General features: G+C 34.4%; 1 protein-coding gene across 3 annotated transcripts in view; it reads left to right on the top strand.

Annotated features, from left to right (window-relative positions):
• Positions 1-23,312, top strand: part of car (vacuolar protein sorting-associated protein 33A) — a 396,220-nt gene that overhangs the window by 262,866 nt on the left and 110,042 nt on the right. For all 3 annotated transcript variants that reach the window (XM_090391677.1, XM_090391678.1, XM_090391679.1), the window contains exon 12: positions 7,623-7,709. In XM_090391677.1, coding sequence (XP_090247803.1) covers positions 7,623-7,709 — 87 coding nt within the window. The remainder of the gene's footprint in view (positions 1-7,622; positions 7,710-23,312) is intronic.

The following is a 23,312-nucleotide window of genomic DNA, read 5'->3' as shown; positions in this document are numbered from 1 at the left end:
TTCAGGACTCAGTACTAGGACCTATATTGTTTAACCTTTATATCAGTGACATTGTCAGTGGATTGCATGGGGATATTCAGTTGTTTGCGGATGTGGTAGTCATGCAAAAGGATTTAAATAAGCTAGACAGATGGGTACATGAATGTGAGTGTCAGTTTAGTGCTTCAGAATGTAAGGTCTTGAGGTTTGGGACTCATCGATGGGATGCTGTATACTCTATTGGAGGAGATATACTGGAGAATGTAGGGGAGAAAAGAGAATTGGGGTTGGTGATTGATAGAAACCTGAAATTCAAATGACATATTGCAAAGGTGGTGAAGGTAACACAGAGAATTGCTGCAATAATGAGAAGGATGCTGACCTGCAGAGATAAGAGTTATGATTCTGTTGTATAAGACCCTGATGAGACCACACTTAGACTATTGTTCTCAGATTCAATTCCCAAGATTTGAAGGGGATAAATTAGCTGTGGAAAGGGTACAGAGGCAGATAACAAAGGCTGTTTCAGGACTGTACAATGTTAGTTATGAGGATCGGCTGAGGGAACGTGGATTGCAGAGTTTGGTGGATAGAAGGACAGGTGATATGATTGAGAATTTTAAACTGTTGAGAGGTGGTCACAGGGTTGACACTGGGGAGTTCTTTTGCTTGGTTGAACAGCGGGAAGGGGCCATCCCTGGGAGTTACAAAAGGAAACTGAGCAAGAGGGTGAGAAGTGGTTTCTTTGCACGGAGGGTGGTTGAACCATGTAATGCATTGCCTGACACGATGAGTCTTGATAGACTTGTGTTTCCTAGGAAGGACCTCTCGTGATGAGTCTTTTGATTCCTTGGAGGCCTAAATAATAATAATAATCAGTCTATCCTACCCATGCCATCTCTCACCTGTGAGTTCTCTGCACCTGCTCCTGTTTGCTCACCTGTACCCTTTTTTTCCCCTGTACTCCCGTTACTTTCCCCTCACCAAGATTCTAGTACACTCCATGTATTCCAGACCATTCTATTCCTGTGCTGATTTTGCTTTCAGAATACATTCTTCTTACACTCTGTCTCCCTGGTCCACCCCATTTCCCTGTTCAACTTCCATTTCTGCCCTTGCATTTTCATCTTGCATACTACTCATCTTAATTCACAATCACTTCGGTCTCATCTGATCCACTCTTCTACTTATTTGCATCATCTTTGATTTCCACTTACACTTTGTTCATTCATTACACTTTCTTCCAGAAGCAGACTTTCCAGATGACTTACTCCAAAACCATTCAGATGCCACCATCACCCTTATGCAGTCCCATTCTTCCTTCAGCTTTATCTCAGACATTCACAAACTATACTCCTTTCTCTTCACATGTTTCTGCTATATACCATTCACGATTTTTGCTCTCCCCTCAAGTCATCATTGTCATACCCCAGCAACACATAAACTATTCTACCTGCCACACCATTGTCTTTCACTCTCCTCAATAATCTTCTAATATCCATTGTCACATTCTTCTTATACCCAACCAAATTTTTCGTTCCAACCACACCCATTCTAACTCCTTCACACACGCTTCTCCTATCCTGAGCCTCAGTTACCCTGTTCCTCCCTTCTGAAAAATAGACTTTGAATGACATAGGTGTATGGCATTCTTGAATTTCCTGAGAATCCCCATCGATTCTAGATCTTATCAGTTGTTTTCGAAATGTCAAGTGCAACAGCACAGGTTTCTCCAAACCTTAGCTTATGTCCAGAGCTGAGTGATGTAGGCAAAAAGATTTGTTATGGATCTTGAGTGGCAAAATCCATCCCGGCAGATTTTGAACACTGATTACATAGGAATTCACCAGGTGATAAATTTTTTTTTTTTTTTTTTTTAAATATGCTTAATATGCCCCCATCAGAAACTGTTTTTGTATCTATGTTGTTCATGATTCTTTTGATTTCTTTTTGCCAGAAGTTCCCATGGTATGCAGTGTGTGTTGTTTCTGGAATAGCTCATTTATCATGATTCTCGGTTTTCTCTTTTAGAAGGGCCACTTTGTCTGTAGAGGGTGTTGCAATAATGCAATCTGAGTTAGAGAGGTATGTGGAGCACAGATGGATAGCCCTGTGTGTTTTGCAAAGGACCAGAAAGCACATGGTCATTTGTGCAAGAGTTGAGGTTTCCATTTACCTCTCTCAATGTGTCAGGCTTGGATGTGTTGATGCAATGATAGTTTTGCAGTTATTGTGTGCTTCATTATAAGCTGAGAATGGAGCTGGAGTTTTTATCTGAAGCTACTGGAGATAGGTTTTTTTTAAAGCCTTGACTCTTTTTGGAAAAACTGTGGCTTGATATTGGATTGGAGTTTTAAATAGAATAGGTAAACAATGGTCCTCATTCCAACATTGATGATTGCTGTAACACACTTACTACAAACATCCAGATCTGAAGAATGGAAACAGTGTTTGGTTAGAGGTTGTTGAGTATTCTGATTAATAGACGAGCAGTTTGCTTTAGGTCATTGCTTATAGCAAATACTTCAGCTTCTCTTCTAGAATGATAGAATTTTAAAAAGGGAATAATTGGGGGTGTGCATTGGCCACCATCATCTGTGTCAAGAATAAAAATCAAAGAGGTCAGAGTGGATTTTCAGAGTTAAGAGAGCAATACAGACAGTAGATGAATGACATGTGATGGGGCAAGAAAAGGTCAAAACAAAGGAGATTAACGATTTGACATCCTCTGGAGAGGAATATCAACTGCTCAAAAGCACGTTGTTGTAGAAGAAATTATACAAAAGTAATTTGGACAGTTGAAGTGGATTGTTGTTGTTGCTGCTGCAATTTTGAGGTTCCGTCAAAAATGAAAGGCTGGGTTTGAATTCTGGAGGTGGTAGTGTACATATTTACTACCGAGTTGGTATTTATGTTGTAAATATTGGTAAAGTGGATGTAGAGGTGATTTTTTATTTTTTATTTTTTTTTGTAATGTTTGAGTCGGATTTTTTTAAATTGTTTTTGATTGCATTTTTTAGAGATTTTCATTTTAACCTAGTGATGCAATATGTATCTTAAAAAAAAAAAAGTGACACATCTGAGCAATGAAATGCGAGGTTTCCTGAGCATTAAGTCTCTGTGCTAATGTTGTTCTAAATATGCACCAGCTGATCAGGAAACCTTGCATTTCATTGCTCAGATTCAGTACTATGCACTATCAGTGTTTCTGAAAGTGTGGTTACACATTTTTTTCACATACCCTTGGGGTACATGAAAGGTCTTCAGGGGGTACATGGCAATTTTTGGCTATGCATCATTAATGCATGGAATGATTATTAAGAAAAAAGGAATTATTTTAAACGTATATATTTCTCGATAAATTGTATATTATGTATGAATTCTCCTACTCAAATTGCAAGTTACTATCGCCCTGACGTTCATGTCATGGTGATAGTAACTCGCTCCCTGCAGTAAACAACATGCCCTCCCCAGTAGCCACTATACTGCAGATGCAAGAAAAAAAAACAAGTAGTTTTAATTTATCACCGAATAAGGTACAGAGGCATTTGCAGACTGTGTAATATATTTCTCAACAAATAGTGCAATTAGAGACGAATGGCACTAACTAATGAATCACATGTTCCCTCCCACAGAAACTGCTGTATAGACTCAAGCAAAACCATATGTTGCACCGGCAAACATATGGTTTTGCTTGACACCATTCCATCATGAACATGTTAAAACTAAGAAATATATAGTGAATATGTTTCAGATATTCACTATATATTTCTTACTCAACTCAATTTGTCTTTGGGTCGCATGGTCTTTTGTTAATACTGCACCAATCATATGCACGTCTTCATAGCTGCTCTATCTCTACTGGCCTACCATTGCTGTCTGTTTCGCTCTCTGCTTTCACTTCTCATTATTCATTATTGAAGGATTGGTCATTAGGTATCTCATGTCTTATAAATCACTGGTATTTTTGCTTGAAATAATGGGAAAGAAGATGACTTTGATGTGCACATAAGGAAACTGCTCTCGAGGCTGGAAGTAACGATAGCAAATAGGAGCTTCTTGGTAAGTCATATCCATTTTCAGTTTTTTTCTGAACACTTTTGTTTCTGAAAATCCCCGCATATATTTCGCAGCACGATTATTTAACTTTAATTTTAGGGGGGGGGGGGAGTACGCGTTATAGTCGAGTAAATATGGTGATTTTTTTAGCTTTCAAGTTCTTAAATATGGATCATTGGTTAAAGACTGGATTTATAAAAGACAAAAGAGAGCAATATAGCAGATACAAGTAGCTGTAAGCAACAAGAAAATGATATTGCATCTGGATCAAATGAAATTGATAAGGGTATGTCGTCTGACAACTCTAAAGAACCAAAGTAGGAAGAAGATGAAAAAACTTCATAAGTATGATATGAATTACTTGAAATGTGGAATTTCATGGATGGGAAAAGAAGAGAAAATTGTTCTATTATGTATCATTTGTGGTGAAACTTTAAAAAATGAAAGCATGAAACCATCTAATTTAAATTGCCATTTTGAATCGAAACATAATGATTACAAGGACAAACCTGTAGAATTTTTTCAAAATAAAGTAAAAAAATTTTAAAAAATCTCAAAAAACGATGTCGATTGCTTAAGAAAGTGAAAATATGAAGGCTTTAAAAGCTTATCATGTGTTGCTATTAATAGCAAAAAGTAGTGCAACAGAAACAATTGGTGAAACTTTTGTCAAACCTGCAGCCAAAATAATAGCAGAAATTATGATCAGAAATAATGCGAGAAGGTCTTTTAATCGGATTTGCCTTTCAAATAGTACTGTTCAGCGAAGAATCGCTGAAATGGCTGAAAAATAAAAAACAAACATTGTTATCCGAATATACGTAAGAGTCATTATACATTGCAGGTCGACGCCGACATTACATATTTTGCAAATCTTCTAGTGTTTGTTAGGTGTGAAAAAACTCAAAAACCTCATGACGACCTTTTTGCCACCCCTTGCCAGAACATACAACAGGAGAATAAATGTTCAACAATATATATACATCAAAACAAGCTTGACTGGAAAAGTTGTGTTGGAATAATCATGGATAGAGTGAAATCTGTGGTCGGATCTAAAAAATGGTTTGATTCAAGCTGTTTCACTAGAGGCATTGTCGACACACTGCTGCATACACAGAGAGGCTTTAGCGCTACACATATGATGTCTGCAGACTTAAGAAAAGTTCTGGATGAAGCTGTAAAAATCATAAATTATATTAAAGGCCATCCATCCTATATGCCAGACTTTTCTCTCAACTTTGTAAAGAAATGGGAAGTAATTATACAAAACTTCTTTTCCATATCAGTGTTCATTGGCTTTCTCATGGAAAAGTCCTTACTCGTTTATTTGAACTTCAGAATCCAAAATACAAGTTTTTCTTGATTGAAAAGTTTCAATTGAAAAAATATTTACATAATTGGAAATGGCTCAGTCAATTAGCATACCTGGCAGATATATTTAATGTATTAAATAATCTTAATTTGTCTTTACAAGCAAGGAAATTTCTATATTTCATGTCCAAGATAAAATTAACGCCATATTGGCAAAGGTGAAGTTATGGCAAAAGCAGGTTGCTAATGGAGAATTTGATGCGTTTCCATTTCTTCATGAATTGCTCGCATGTTCAAATGAACAAATTGACGATGGTGGGAAAATTACTATCATGCACATTTACAAAGCTTACAAATGAATCTAGAAAATTATTTCCCTGAATTGGACATTAATTTTGAGTGGATAAGATACCCTTTCAATATCAGCAAATCTATACGAAAGGGTCTGTTGCCAATACAAGAACAACAAATTGGTTTCTGAAAAAATAAATACAATGAGAATACGTTATCATCATTTTGACTACAAATACAGAATGAATCTCCTGAATTAACAGATAAAGCTGTAAGGTTCATTTTTCCATTTCCAAGTTCATATCTGTGCGAAGTTGGATTTTCGGCCCTTGTAGATATTAAGACGAAGAAGAGGACCTGCATTATAGATGTCTAACCGCATCTGAGATTGAAATTAACAACTATAGAGACAAATTTTGCTGAAATTTTATCTCACCATAAGCAATTTCACTCCCCTCATTGATGATAAATTATAGGAATACCTCGATTATCACGGTTTATAATTTGATACCAAAATTCCAATTATTGTGCTCCAAATTCAAATTATCACAGCTGCAAGATGTAGCCCACTACATATGCAACCAGTTAGTCGCCACTCTCCTTTATCGCTCTCTTGTAGCGCTTCATTTTTATCCGATGGCGCCTGCTCGCCAGTAACTGTCCGCCTTTGCCTCAAGTACATGTGGATATTTATTTCTCTTCTTATACTTCTTCTACAGCTATCAAGAAGAAACGTAGAGTGATCAGCTTAGAAGATATGTTGCTTATGATAAATAAGTATGAAGCAGACATAACCAAAGCCAAAATTGCAAGAGAGTACGGTCTAAATGAATCAACTGTTTGCCATATTTTAGACCATACTGCAAACTATAAGCAGCTAGGACAAAGTGCATTGACCTCATCTGGGTCCCAAACTACGAAATACAGAAGCCATCTTATGATTAAAATGGAAACACTATTGTTGGTGTGGATAGAAGATTGTAACCAAAAGAGAATTCCTCTTAGTCAAATGACTATAAAAACAAAAACATTGAATTTGTTTGAAACTTTAAAAAGAAATGAAAGCTAAAACGATTCGGCATCATGAACAACATAGAAAGCAATTAAAAAAGTGAAAATGATTCGGCGTCAGTAGTGGAAGAAACTTTCTCTGAAAGTTCAGGGTGGTTTGATCGGTTCAAATAGCGATCGAGCATTCATAGTGTTCGTGTACAAGGTGAAATTCCAAGTGTCGATGAAAAATACACAAATTTTGATACCGTCTCTACTTTTCTACTTCTATCAGTTTAATTCTTGAGTTCACTATAAAGCTCTGATTTTTCTATTCTTGATGACAGCAACATCTCCAAGACTAAAAAAAACATGCATGAATCGTTCAAAGTTCAAGACCATGTTGATTGTTTTCTTCGATATCCAGGGTATTGTAATGGCAGAGTGGGTTCCCAGTGGCCAGATGGTAAATCAGCAGCATCACCTTGAAGTCTTGATGAAATTGCGTGAACGTGTGAGAAGGAAACGACCAGAACTGTGGAGAAATGGTTGGATTTTGCACCAAGACAGCATGCCAGCCCATAACGCTTTTTCTGTGAAGTAGTCTTTAGCTAATCACAACATCACTGTGCACCCATCGTATTCACCAGACCTGGCTCCCTGCAACTTCTACCTCTTCCCAACGATCAAGTCGGTGCTCAAAGAAACCCATTTTTTGTCGGTAGAAGATGTGAAAGCAAAAACAATGGAGATCCTCAACAGCCTTTCAGAAAATGATCTGCAGAATTGCTTTGAACGTTGGCAGCATTGTATGCAGCTGTGTCAACTCATAAGGGAACTATTTTGAAGGAGATCATAGGTGATTTTCTTGATTTGTAAATAAAAAGAGATATAGACACAGTCTTGTTTCTTCTGTGTCAGACCTCATATATTTGAGTGATATATTTATTTATATAATTGGATTAATTTTTTTTTCCTTTTTTCTCTTTTAGGTATTGCGATTAATATGTATGCAGTCTGTGTGTAACAGTGGGCTAAAGCAAAAGCTATTAGATTACTACAAAAGGGAAATTCTTCAGGTAAGAGAGTAATTTATATTACTTGACTTATTCTTCTGCAAGTGCTCATCAGAATTCTGTCAAAATTAAGGTATATCCTTATTTGTATATAAAAAAAAAAAAATCTGAACATTAAATGATGTTGTAGAAACAGTTTGAATACTTCACTGACTTATGAAATGAATTGCTCATACCAAACCTTCATAGCACGATGTGATATCCTCAACCTGAGCAGGAATGTTTTTTAACTATTTAAGAAACTGGGTAACATATTTACTATTGACAAGTTTCTAATTCTGTCAGATTACCAGGAGATAAAGAGGTAGGTAAATAGGTAAAAAGCTCAAATTTCCTTCCTCCTATATTTGTTTTATCTCTTCTAGTCTTTTCCATCCCCCATACTTGAAATCACTAATAGGGATTATTTGTCTTATGCCAGTTAAGCTGTGTGGCCTCTGCAGTTCAGTCTCCTCCGTTTCTGAGATACCCCACTGTATATTTTCCAATTGACTTCCATTTCACTCCATATAGTCTCAAATCCCATCAACAGATCTCTTCCCTGGTTGAATTTCATTTTTCTGTTGCCATTAGCAGTAAACCCTTCTCCCCTTATATTCTGTCTTTCCTAAATATATATACCCATAAATATATCTCTGCATTCTATGCTGAAATGGCTTTTTCCTCTCATTAAACATCTTACTCACATCATAGGCATTGCTCTATACACAGTCTTTTCTTGCCAGCCTGGTTGTCAGAGTGGTGAGATATCTGCTCTCCAGCCAGAAGGCTGTGGGTTTTGACTCCTGCCTTGGGCATGGGTGTTTGTGATTGTCTGTGAAAATACTAGTGGTGTTTGCATGAGATTAAATCTGAAGTTAAGCATTGGCATTCGAATCAACATAGAAACGGAAGTTGCTCTTGCTAGGCTCTGCATACATAATAGTCATCTTACACATCTGTTGAGTACTGATGATCCACTTATGTGCGAAAAATTCAACAAGCATCTCACAATATTCCATATTTTGGTGAGATGTGTGTTGAATTTTTCCTGCTGAAATATCATTAAATGAATGAAATGTCTACTTATCTGGCAGAGCTGTATACACTCAAGCAGATATTATTAGAATCGGACAAATTGCATGACATTTTTAACTTTTTATGAAGAATTAATTTATACAAACACATTTGATTATAAATCCCATTTATATGTAGATAGTGCATTGCTAACTTAATTTTTGGTACATTATTTACTAATTTATAGTGATAAATGAATTATGACTATTTATTAATACTTTGTGTACTGCTGTAAGCTTTGATATGCACAGTATGACCTTTGCTGTCTTTACACAAATAAACCATAAATCATTCAATCAAAACTGTCAGCCAAATCTCATTAATGCCAATATTTTGGATCCATTTTCACATACCAGTACAACAATCTCCTTTGTTCCTATGAGGAAATTGAGTATGAGAATCAGGATGAGCAAAGAATGTTGAATATACTCAGCAAATGTCAGAGCTCAGCAAAATTAGTTAACCTCCCTAGTGGATGAAATATTCAGACCACCTTAGCATTTTTCATGATCAAACCATGATCAGCATTCTACCTTTTATCATGTAATTACCCTCTTCTGCATTAATCCCTTAATGGCAATTGTAGGGCCATTAGCAGATTAACTATAATGTAGCAACCTTTGTGTCACTTGAGTTGAAGTCTACTGTGTTACTTGGAATATCCTTGACTATCTTTCTATATTTAAACTTTCTGCTGCACAATTTATTGTCTCTTCCCAATAACGAATTTTACATGTGCGAAAATAATCAATCTTGAATTGACCATAGATCACCTTTGTAAAGACTTTATTTAGTAGTAGTAAATTTTATTTTTCATATCAGTGCATTGGAACAAGACAATTTATGTTCTTTCTTTATTATTATAATTGAAAATCATTATGTTAAATATTTATAAATTTTTTTCAAATAACATTTATTGAAATAAATATGAACTTTTGTTTCCTTACAAAATATCATTATATGGTTCATCACACTTCAGTTTTAGAAACAAATTTTTCTGTTTTTATGAACAACAAATGATGTTAAATTATATTACTTGTTTTCTGATTGTGAGAGTTCTTTTTAATGCCAATAATTTATATCTAATGATATTTGTAGGAACACCTTTGCCTTTTGCTTAAAATTGCAACAGTTCTTAACCACTGTAGATATGGTGAAAAAATATGAAAGATATTCTATATAGACTGATTCAAAATCTATGCTGATTTTAAAGATTTCTAATTACATGTGCCCCCTTCCTCTCTGTTTCTGAAATCCAAATTATAAATAACTACAAGCACTCCCCAGGTTGTGTTCCTGAAAACATCTTTAAGTCGGATTTGTATGTAACTCGGATCCCTGATGAATAGCGCATATACGAAAATAATAATAATAATACTATAATGGCTCGTATGTGGCAATAGTAATACAGTGTAATACTGTAATAATAATAATAATAATAATAATAATACCCCTGTACTATAATAATAAGTTACAGAAACTATTGTGCTCTTTCTTTCATTTCAAACAAACAAAACATAAACAGAAGGTAGGCTAATATTAATCGGAAGATGAGGAAGGAGTGGTTGCCAGAGAATCAGGATCAGATTCTGATGCTAGAGGATGGACCTGGTGCTGGAGGAGGGGAGCTTACCACTGAAGTCAGTTCTTGAAAAAGGAATCTAGGGTTGTTTGCCCAGCCATTTTTCTTTTTTTCATCATAAATGGCCTTGTAGCAACTGATGGTCTCACTAACTGCACGGTAAACCTTTGTAAATCTTGCTCCTCAAGCTTAGCAAATCCTGCTTCAATGAGATGAAAGGCTTCAGCTAATTTGGTTTTTCCAGTGTTAATTTTTCTTTTTTTTTCTTAAAAAAAATTCCAAAAATTACCTACTCAAATGAATAGCCACAAGGCTTTTCATTTTGGCAATGCAAAATTATATAAATTAAGTGGATATTAAATCCAACATCATTTCAGAGCCGAGTTCAGAAAGTATGAAAGTTTCGTGCGAGAATTGACCAGAGAACTAGCGGGAATACACCGCCACCACACTTCGAGTTGCCCTAGCTGAACCTTATAGGAAGTGACGAGCACTCAAAGCGTCCGTATATCCACCTCCTATTGGTTTATTTTGATAGGTTTCACTAGTCTGACAAGCTTCATTTCAGCAATGCCAAATTATATAAATTAAGTGGATGAAGCCTTTTGGCTCTTTATTTTAGTAAATACTCAGTCAGTCCTATATGCACTGACTGAGAGTTCGCTTACGGAAAATACACCTCTCCGACGCTTCAAGTTCCTTAGTACTGAGAGTTTGTGCTCTCTTAGGTTTCTACCTAGTTTCTGATGAAACCAATGAGTTTGAAACAGCTGTCAGACTAGTGAAACCTATCAAATTGAACCAATAGGAGGCGAATATACAGGCACTTTGAGCGTTCATCACTTCTTATAAGGTTCAGCTAAGGCAACTCATAGTGCTGCGGTGTATTCCCACTAGCTCTCTGGTCAGTTCTCGCACAAAACTTTTATAGTTTCTGTATTCAGCTTTGAAATGATGTTGGATTTAATATCCAATTAATTTATATAATTCCAAAAATTACTACTTTTACTGTGGCTGGTTCTCATTTCTGAAATAAGCTGTGTCTTAGAAATACTAGATAATAATCCTCTCAACTGGAGGAAAAAGCTAAAAGCTTAGATTACTCTCACTGCTATTGAGAAAGACAAGAGAGAACACTTCTCCAGAAGTTATACCAGAGAGCCTCAAGGTAGTAGTGCAGAAAACATCAGTAGTGTATTTTTTAATTTCAGTTGTTGATTGATTAATAGACATCCTAAACCAAAATACTGATATTTCTTTTACAGGCTGATACAGTATTTATGTCAAAATAATTTCTTAGTTAATAATCGGTTTCATTTTTATTATCGAAAAATTAAATTTTATCTGATACATTAACTTGTGGGGGGGGAGGAGGATTTGAATCTTTTAAAAAAAGGTGCATATATATTACATAATTGTGCAACACTTTTTTTTGGGGAGTTACTTGCCTATTCAACCTGCAGATATTTTAGATAATTTATTTTCAAAGCTGTTCACGACAATTTTTACAAATGTTAATCACTTAAGGAACATGCTCATACATCTTAGTGTAAAATAGTAGTAAAAGTATAGCTACTTCAAAACTGCCTATCTCAACTAGCAGTAAATGTATTTTTCAAATGTGCAACAGGTTCCTTCTTTGTACTACAAGAAAATACCAAATAATAACAGTAATAAAAAGAAGAAAGATATATAATGGAAGATATAAAGAAGAAAGATATAAAAAATATGGAGTACTATAATAAATTTAGTTTAATCCTTTATCCAAGTGTAAGCAAACAAAGTTTGCACCCGAAAATATCTTCAGGACTGAGGTAAGGTGGTACATTCCTTGGCAACTCTTAGCAAAGGTGGACCAAGCTCTCATCACTCCTTGTCTCAGTATCTCCCTGGAGATATTTTCAGGTGCAAACTTTGCTTACACTTGGATAAAGGATTAAACTAAATTTATTATAGTCTAACCAAGTGTAAAATAAACTTCCAACATCTGTCTCTAAATCCAGAGTAATTTAATAATTACACCAGTTGGCAACTCGTGTAGGTAAATATGACCTCTCCATTGCTTCTGCCTTAGTATCACCACTCTAGATCTGCCTCCCACTGATGAGACTTCAATAAATGTCGAAACCGGTCTGGGTAGTGGCCCTTCCCTTAATGCATAGCAGTATACATGTCTGCAAGGAGATGTGCTTTGCATTATGAGAGATACTGAGACAAGGAGTGATGAGAGCTTGGTCCACCTTTGCTATGAGTTGTCAAGGGATGTACCACCTTACCTCAGTCCTGAAGATATTTTCAGGCACAAACTTTGTTTGCTTACACTTTGATAAAGGATTAAACTAAATTTATTATAGTCTAACCAAGTGCAAAATAAACTTCCAATATGGAGTAGTTCCTTTTTCATTGAGTGAATTTACAATGTTTTTTTTTTTACATGATAATTTTCTTTTTACTTTGGCCAACTCAACATCTTAAATAATTATAAGAATGGCATTAACTTAACTGTAGTGGAGTTATTATTCGTGACACCTCCAAGGAGTCCGAAGACTCATCGCGGGAGGACACCTATTGTACAACTTATCCGTCTCCATCTCTATTACCAATCATCTACTGCCCACCACAGCTAGTATTTTTTTGTCTGTAAATTACGTGTGTTCTGAAGGGCCGATTTGTCTGCATGCGGGATGAAAAACCTGAGTTTCCGGGAGTTGCAAGCTTTATGACCTCTACACTTAAATAAGTGAACTGTGTTACCTGAATTTCCTCTATTTGGAAATTCCAAGTAGACATTTTGATTGTTTTCAAGATATGTATTCACTTTGGAAGATATGTTACTGAAAATATTGTGGAAATTATTTTCACACTAATTTCCAAAGCTTGTGTTAAACAATTATTTTAATATATTCTGAAAAAAAAAAAGATGCTATCAAGCGACATTTATTAAAATAAACATGGTTTTAACATCACTTTTGTTTTTTTACTTGCACTATTCCAATTTATGGAAATGTGATATCGTTATGATTACAGATTTAGATACACAGTTGTTTGTGAACAACTCTTTGTGCTTGTATGAACAGGAAATTATGTTAAGTTGCATTACATTCTTATTTTGAGGCTAATTTATCACACATTTATATTCAGTAGTATTTAAAATGAACTTGCAGTTGAAAAACAAAACAATTATTATTATTGTTATTATTTGTAGAGTCTTTGTTTCACTAATAATAATTCTGTTTCTTAGCAATTATAAAATATATGGTGAAATTATCTGAGACATTAATTTAAATTTTATGTTTGTTTTGCAGTATTTCAATCACAACTCTCCCTCACACACACAGATACACACCATGACTGCTGACAATAACTGAATTATGAATATCCACTTGCTTCTATTTTTTTTTTCTTACTTTCTGTAGTGTGTGTGTGTTTCCCATTTGAATATCTGAAATCTATAACTTAATTTTACCCATCGAGAAATGAAATAATTATTCTCTTATCTATATCCATACTGTTTCTGTGGCAGTTTTATTATTACAACCAGTGCCTTATGTTTTTTCTGGGTTACAGTATTCATTTCTTTAGGAAATAGCAATCAGCTAAATTTTTACAATAACGTGTATTTTTCTTTATGTCATGAAATTTAATCTTTATGTCATGAAAGTTAGACATGAATGTTAATGTTATTTTCTGTCCTTAAAAAAAGAAGAAAGATGAACAGCATGAAATCATTTTTCTGCCATTCTCTTTACAGCAAATCTTTTTTTTTTTCCTTTGAATATTTCATAACAACATTATTCTTTTACTTTGCGATTTTGTAGTGAAAATATTAGTGCTGTGAAAATTTCACATCTATGGCACACACTGCTATGAAAATTTAGAAGACAAAGTTTCACTATTGGCAGACTTCATTCTTTTTACTAAAACCAAACTTATAATAGGCACATTTCAAAAAATGTTTGATATTATTGCAGGAGGGAAGTTTAGCCATCATAGGCAAAATGCAATTTTAATTCTATTATGAAAAATCTGAAAGTGAAATTTCACTTTCGACTCATGCATCTATAATATTTTGAATAATGAACCATAGCAAAAGTATCTCTTCTTCAAAATTGGCACATATCTAAACTAGCAGAAATTGTGTACATAACAATTCACTTCATAACCATTTATTTCAATTTGTAATAAGAGATTCTGGGAAACCAAGAAAGTTGAGACGCAAGAAACTAGATTACATTATAAAGACTATGTGATATGATGCAAGATTTATGTATAGTTCTTTATAAAGCAAAACCGTAAAAGTGCAAACCTTCACACAATCTGTGAAGTATTCTTCAAACTATGATTATGAATAAAAAATAAAACTGAATTTGGAACATATGGGAGCTGTATTTTTTTTTTTTAAGATTTGGATTTTCATAATTTATAAAATAATTGTTTGACAAAAATAAGTATCTTGAATCAAGTTCTTTGAGAATAAAATGTATTGTCAACTAAGATTGTCATAAAATGTATTGTCAACTAAGATTGTCATAAAATGTATTGTCAACTAAGATTGTCATAAAATGTATATATAATGTATATATAAATAAAATGTATTGTCAACAAAGAATTGATAATGACATTGGTTTTACAAGGTGATAAAAGATTTAAGTGAAGAAAGTATGAAAGGATCTCTTATTTTGCACTGGCGTTTAAAACTTATAATTATATGATAAAAATAATTTGTAGGTATTTAGTCTAATACAGTAGACGTCGCTTATTGTGATCACTTTGGGACAGTCACTTTTCGATAACAATAACCAGCTGATAGCATTAAGCAAAGGATATAAAAAATTACATCATTTATTTCAATACATTGTTATGAACATAATTTAATTTGTTATAAACAACATTTTAATAAGCAACAACACAAAATTTATTTTATAAACTTATTTAGTGTTGTCTGTTGTGTCTTTGAATATAGTAGTTGATGCATAAATTTCTCATACTCATAATGCCTTTCGAAGTTTGTCGTTCTGTGTTGCACACTGCGACGAAGCATTCGTATAGCTTCTTGCATCTGGATATTGGTTGGAGGAGCTTCTAAAATTTGTTCTTCTATACTTGTATTAGGTTCACTTTCTTTTATTAGTTGAAAGTTCTCATCAGAAGCAATTTGACACATTTTCAACACTGTCACTGTAGCCACCACTTCAACGTTGTTATCAATATCCAACCAATTTTCAAATTCTTCTTTTGACATACTGTCTGGGGTTTTATAAAAATTTCACTTGTAAGATATCCAAATTCTTCGGAAGAAGAAGTTTCAGAGTTTGTCTTAAAAATCCACCTTTTTTTGGAAGCAATTTTCAATAGTCTTCTCTGAGACTTGCTTCCATGACATTGCTACCAAATGCAATGCATCAAGAAGGGAAATCTTTTTTTGCAATTGCACTTGCATCAGCTTGGTCTTTTATATAAGTTCAGCTATAATTCTTGTACAAACTTCCCTGCGATAATAAGCTTTAAAAGCTCGGATGATGCCTTGGTCACATGATTGAATTAACAATGTAGTGTTCGAAGGCAAGAAAATTACTTTGATGTTCTTTAACGATAAATTGTTTCTGTGTGCACTGCGGTGGTCTACTAACAAGACAATTTTTTGCTTTAATTTAAGATCACACTTAACTAATTGTTTAAAATGTCATTAGTCATCCAAGCATTTACGCTAGAACAGTAGTCAACAGACAGACTTTTGACACCTTTAAAACATTATCTAAAAAAAGTAAAAACCGACGATTTTTACTTTTTCCAATCACTAGGAGCTCTCGTTTCTCACCTTTCATATTAGCACAACAAAGAATTGTCACTCATTCTTTTGAAGATTTAAATCTTTTAATACTTTCATTTTTAAACAAATAAGTAAATTCAGGCATTACACGAAAATAGTCCTGTTTCATCTGCATTATATCCTCGGGAGAATATTCAGCAATAATTTTTGGCCACACGGTGTTAAGTGTTAATTCACACATCAGCTGATAAAAAAATCAGCATTTTTTTTCTCCACCATGAATATGCTTGTACACAATAATATCTCACTTTTTCCACCTGTTAAACCATCCATCAGTTGCGATGAAATTTTCTTTGTCCATTGTTTTTTGCAAATTCTTCTTGACTCATCAGAGGCCCATTAATCGAAGCATTCTTTTCACGAACATTATTAAACCAAATTTTTAAAGCTGATTCAACTTGAGTATGCTTACCAAATCGGACTTTCTTTGATCCATGCTCTCTTTAGTAAGAGCTGAAGTTTCAATGTTTGATCTGTTTTTTAAGATCTTACACAAGAGTGGTTGTGGAATTTTTAAATGTACAGCCATGCTACTCTGACTCATTTTGGGCAACTTATCATCATAGCATTCCAAAATTCTTTTGCTTTTCTTGAAAAGATAAATCTTTACGTATTTTACTTGCTTCTGCCATAATGCTAAGGGCTGTTTTAACGAGCATTTAGTCAAATTCAATTACTGAAAGAGAGTACAAAACTAAACTCGAAAAATCACAATTAGACTGTATTTATACCCCCCCCCCCCCGCATCCAAGTTGCCTGGTATATTTAAGATTTACGGAAGATTAAGATTACCCATAACACATTTGCCTGGAAGATATAAGATTTACCGAAGATTAACAAAGAAAAGGTCAGATTTCAACAAATGTTTTTTGTCAAATTTTATCTTATTTCTTAGAATTCAAAAGGATAAACATTCAAGGATTTTGATAACAATAACCGGAACTTTGATTATAATAGACGGGTTATTTTTAATTTATTTTAAATGGTGTGTTTTGGGACGAACTATTTTGATAACAATAGCCGATTGATAATATTAACCGCAATCACAATAAGTGGATTCTACTGTATAATTAAGATTCCAGTCACTGAGCATATGGCAAGAACTGCATTTCGTGCTATAGGTAACAATACAATTATGAATGCCAGGTTATCAGTTGTGTTTTCCTCAGCATGAAGAATTTTGCATCATCATTCTGTGGATCCTTCTGGCCATATGAGTAATGGATGTGCTGGCCAACATGTACTTCTTATCCAGGTTTTGTTGGGCATATAAGTCCTGGCTGGTAGGGAGGTTAATGGAATGAATAAAGTTTAGAAAAATAATTAAACACAAGTTTAATCATTTCTATATTTCATCTCTGTCACAGAGACATCATCAAGGATACAATATTAAAATTGTTAGAACACACAAAACAATAGGTAGAAGAAGTTAGACTAGAAGACTAAAATCCTATGAGAGGCACCATCTTTGGGTGCTATTGGGTGGGAGGCCTAAAAATTAATGTTTTCCAAATCTTGGGAAGTTTAACGTAACCATATTTAAGATGAAAACCCAAACGGCTATCCCCTTTACTTACGTAACCATATTTATTTAGATTTTTTTTTTTTTAATATAAGAACAATTAAACGTGTTAAACTTAATTATGAGGGTAAACCGACACCTAAGCCTACACACTCAAATGTTATAAATATCTAGTTCTTTTCTGATGTCTTCATTTCATTATGGTCCAATTGCATCCTTTTATTGTCTTAAAAATCTCATCTCTGCAGCTTCTATTTTACTTTCATCTTTCTTTTTAACAATCCATGTTTCTGAACCATATAATAGAGCAGGAGTGGCTATTTCTTTGTAAAATTTTATTTGAGTTTCTCGTTGTTGTTTTTTTTTTATTCAGTGCCCTCTTAACTGTTCCACAGATTTTCTGAAATTTCTTTATTTTTTTCATCTTTATCTTTTAGATATGTTATTATTCAGTCCAAATAATTAAACTGTCATCTGTTCAATTATTTTATTTTCTATAAAACTATTTTTGATCTAACATGATCTCGACCTTGAAATGCCATGACTTTTGTTTTCTTTCATGAGATTTTTAAATTGTATTGGCTTATTTTGTTTAATTTGTAAACTGATATTTGAAGATCATCTTCATTGTCTTGTAATATAATATAATCATTTGCATACACATTGTTAATTGTATTGATAATTCTTTTGATTAACTGGATACCTTGTTTTATTGTAATCCATATTTTAATAATTGGATCAATATATATATATATATATATATAATCTGACACCCTGATTTATTTCAATCTCTTCTATTAATTTATTACCTAACTAACTGTCTTTTTGCTTCTTTATATAAACTTTATATAGCTTGTACCAAATGTAATGAATATCCTGTTTTTTCATTATGTTCCATAATTTTTCTCTATATATTTTATCAAAAGCTTTCTCATAATCTATAAAGGCCATATGAGTCTCTAAATTAAATTCTCCTCTTTTTTCAATAATTTGTTTTAACACATAAATATTGTCTATACGTGATCTTCCATTTCCTAAGCCATTTTGTTCTTCTGAGAGTAGATTGTTTGCAACTGCAAATGCACAAAACCTGCTTCTTCCCTTCCTCTTTTATTCCATCCACTTCTGTCTTCTGGAACAGTTGTCCTCACGAAGTACTTCCAAACAATTACAACTTGTAGCTCTTCAAAAAAAAAAAATAATAATAATAATAAACTTCTTTTTCAGTCCTCATCTGCACCCCATACATGGCATTGATATACTTATAGTTCTCTTGACCTCTCATGTGGTATCAATATATTTAAAAAAAAAAGAGGGGGAGATGATTTTCTTTTCCAAGAAAGGAGTTTTCACTTTTCAATTGCTTCTTTAACTTTATTCTTATCTTTAAAAATTGTTCTCATTTTTGACTTGCTGAATTTAAATTCATGTGTGACATCAACAATCTTAAAAGTGGACTTGAGGTTTTGTATAATTTTTAACTCTATCCAAATTGTTAATAGCATGTTAATAATATGTCCCATACAATAAAATGTATGGGACATATTAAGAAAACACATCCAGAAGCAAAGTACTCTTCTATCACACCTGAGTCAGTTAGACTTTCTGGTAAAGGCCTGGTATGGTGTAGATGTAGATGCAATCAAATACCTTGTGGAATCTATGCCAAACTTCATATGTGTAGTAATTTAGGCTAAAGGAAGTTCAATACAGTATTAAGTAAAAGTTTCTAATTCAGTGGCTGGTATGTGTACATGCATATATTCTATTTTTTTATTTAATTTTTTAAAATTAATTTAATTAAATCTGGAAACCTTGTGCTATACACCAAATATTGTACTTTTTTTCAAGCCACTTCAGACCTCCAATAAGCAGGGCAGTAGTCTCACACGAAATTCATCTCTCAGTTACAGACATTCATCTCCATGCTGAGATCCGATTACAGCCTGTTAGCTGTAGATGAGATGTGTACTACACTTGGCCACCAGGTTGGCTGGTATACTACCTTACCGACTTTCGATCCTGGAACACAACAGTACAATTGCAGATGCTATCAGAGAGAGAGAGAGAGAAAGAGATAGTTTTGCCAAAATGTCACCAGTAACTTCTTCCCTTCCTGAGTTCCTAGTCACAAAAAAAACAAAGCGGAACAAACATCAAATTTTCTTCACTTTGAACAACCTGGAACTGACTGCTTAACTGACAGATGATACCCATTATGAGATTATTAAACATCTTCCATGGATTAACTACTCTGTCTCTTTAACAGAATTTTCTCTGTTAAAAAAGAAAAAAGGAATCTAGATTATTGCCTTTACAAACTAGACAAGGATTCAAAAATTTCAGCCGATTGCCATCAAATAATTCTGACTATCTATAATTTAAAATCTTGAAAAAAATGGTTAACTCTCATCTTTTATGGCTAATAGAGAGTAATAACCTAATATAAATAACTGTTTGGGAACATTGATCAAGTATAAATGGATAAGTATTTTAATACCGACTAGTTTCACCAAAACTTCAGCTGTTGGCATCGTCAGGGTACAAGCTCTGGGGGTAAAACATATCACGAAATAGATCTTAACTGTATAATATTCCATGCTTGTGGTTCAAGTTACATCTGCCAGACTTCGAGAAGCCTCGAGATTAGGCAGAAGGAACACATTGGTTATGTTAAAAATAACAGATAGGACACACCTGTCATCACATTTCTCCATAACAAACCATATCATTGAGTGGAGCAAAAGTTGTACCCCTTACATAGAGAAAGACTACCACTCTCGAATGTTTAAAGAAGCAGCCACAGTCGCACACACTACAGATAACCTTAACAGAAACCAAGGTTTAATACTTCCAGAGATATGGAAAACCCTAATTAGATCTCTGAACACACAAGAAATGAACTTTAATGCTAACTATAGAACGTTTCTTAGCAACAACTAGCAAATCATGTACACGCGATATGTGTATTATTCAGGTTCAATGCTATTTTAGTTTATAACTATAATATTTAGAATTTACAGTAAAGATCTATTTTGTGATTTGTTTTAACCTCAGTGCTTGTACCCTCACTATGCCAACAGCTTAAGTTTTGGTGAAACTATCATCATCATCATCATCAAATTCCTGCCATGTACCCTCAAGGGGTGTACAGGATATGATAGTATTACATGAAAAAAATTACATCATTATTAATTTCCTATCTACAATTTTCCTCCAAATCAGTCTGTTACTTGTCAAAACTCCAACATTATCAGATCTTATATTTCTGTCATCTAAGGCACTTTGTACCGTATCAATCCACCTATATCTTGGTCTTCCTCTGGGTCGTTTTCCTGCCAACCTGGCAGAGAACACTCGTTTTGCTAATCTTTCCTCTCCCATTCTATTTAAGTGACCATACCATCTGAGATTAGCTCTGCTAACGCATTCCTGGATGCTGACAATGTCAAGTTCTTTCCTAATATCCTCATTTTTAATATGATATTGCCATTGATGCCATCTGTTCACGCCTCTAATCTTTCTCAGGACTCTCATATCTGCGGTCTCTAGTCTTTGGTCAAGTGTTTTACTTCTGACCCAGCTCTCAGATCCATAAATTAAAATTGGTTTGAACACTGTCTTGTATACAGCTAATTTAGTGTTCCGACTAATTTCTTTCTTATTCCATATGAATTTATTCAATTGACTTCCCGCCATACCAGCTTTGCTGATTCTGTTGTCTATTTCTATATTTAGTTTACCATCTTCAGTAAAAATTGTGCCTAAGTAGCTGAAATGTTTTACTTGTTCCACAGGTTCTCCATTCACAACACAGTTGACATTTTCAATGATTCTGCCTATTTTCATTGTCTTTGTCTTTTTATTGCTGACCTTCATACCATATCTATTACAACAGCTATTCAATTTAGTCAGAGAATCTTGCAGACTTGTAGCGGATTTATTTAGACGTATAACATCATCCGCATAAAGCAAAGAGCTGACATTAACATCTCCAATTTTGATATCAGGTTTAATACCACATTCCTTCATAATGTGATCCATATAGATAATGAATAACAGAGGGGATAATGTACATCCTTGTCTCACACCAGATTTAACATTAAACCATCTTCCTGTACTTCCTTCAATTCTAACTGCTGACTCACAACTCAAATAAAGACTAAGTATTGCTTGAACGTGTGGACAGACTTATGTGTTCGTCGAACATGTTGTTTATTATTTTAACGGTATAATAGAACACAGAAACTAAGTAAATAATTAATTTATTCACTTGATGCTGATATTTCGCTGGTATTATAACCAGCATCTTCAGAGCACAAAAACACTGTTTGTCACAATACGCGAGACTAAAACAACATGGTGTACATTAACAAAATTGTAGCAGCAACACAAAGACTAGAGTCCTGATTTTGGCGCCCTCTATCTGGGAAAAAAAAAAAAAAAAAAAAAAAACGCTATCATATATTGCTAGAGTCCTAGAAAAGTGCTAGTTTTTCTTAATATGACTGTCTCCCAGATCTTCGGCAAGTTAATACAGCCATATTTGTTGAGATTTGGGGTGTGTTTTAGGGCTTCTGTCGCCTCTAAGAACAATCTCTCTGATTTATATGGGTTTCTGTGTAGTACTTTTGTGTTTTTCCAGTTGATCCTGTGTGCAGGGGTATCCAGAGCATGGTCTGCTAGGCCCGACTTCCCATAATGATATTTCCGGACGTATCGTTTATGTTCGCTGATGCGGATATTCACAGTTCTTCCTGTTTGACCGTAGTAGGCTTGATTGCATGAGCAGGGTACTTGGTAGACTCCTGGATGTGATAAAGGAGGAATGCTGTCCTTGGGTGAGCGGATGAGGGTGGCTAATTTGCTACATGGTCTGAATGTAGTGCGTAGTTTATGTTTAATGAGAATTCTTGAGATCTTTTCGGATGTGCCTTTAATGTAAGGGATGGTGACTGTTTTGTTGTAGTTCTCTGTGGTGGATGGTGGGAGGGGTTTCTTAGGAGTGTTTAGTATTTTGTTTATTTTTTGTGGATTGTAGCCGTTGGCCAAGAAGGTGTGGCGTAAGTGAGTCAGTTCAGCAGTAAGAGCCTTGTCATTTGAACAGATTGCTCTCGCTCTATGGGTTAGCGTTTTTAAAATGCCATATTGTTGAGAAGGATGATGGTGTGATTGTTTGTGTAAGTATCTGCCTGTATGTGTGGGTTTTCTGAAAACTGAAAATGATAAGGAACCATCTGGGAGACGTGTAATGAGTGTATCCAGGAAGGGCAGACAGTTGTTGGCTTCCGGTTCCATAGTAAAGTGGATTTTTGGGTGTTGGCTATTTAAATGTGCTAGGAATGTTTTCAATGTCTCAGGGCCATGTGGCCAAATGGCAAGCACATCATCAACATAGCGTAGCCAAAGTGTTGGTTTGAGAGTGGCTGTATTGATTGCTTGTTTTTCCAGGTGTTCTATGTAAAAGTTGGCTAGGGGGGGAGAAAGGGGGGAGCCCATGGCTGTCCCATCAATTTGTTTGTATATTTTCCCTTTCCATGTGAAATATCCTGCATGTATTGTGAATTTGAATAGTTCAAATATATCGGGGGGGAAGTGTGACTTCAGTAGATTGAG

Source organism: Typopeltis vanoorti, chromosome 4, assembly GCF_054136105.1.
Source record: "Typopeltis vanoorti isolate ZY-2024b chromosome 4, IOZ_Tvanoo_1.0, whole genome shotgun sequence".
NCBI classification, from domain to species: Eukaryota; Metazoa; Arthropoda; class Arachnida; order Uropygi; family Thelyphonidae; genus Typopeltis; species Typopeltis vanoorti.
The sequence above is the reverse complement of the archived record's forward strand: the minus strand, read 5'-3'. Positions and strand labels throughout refer to the sequence as shown.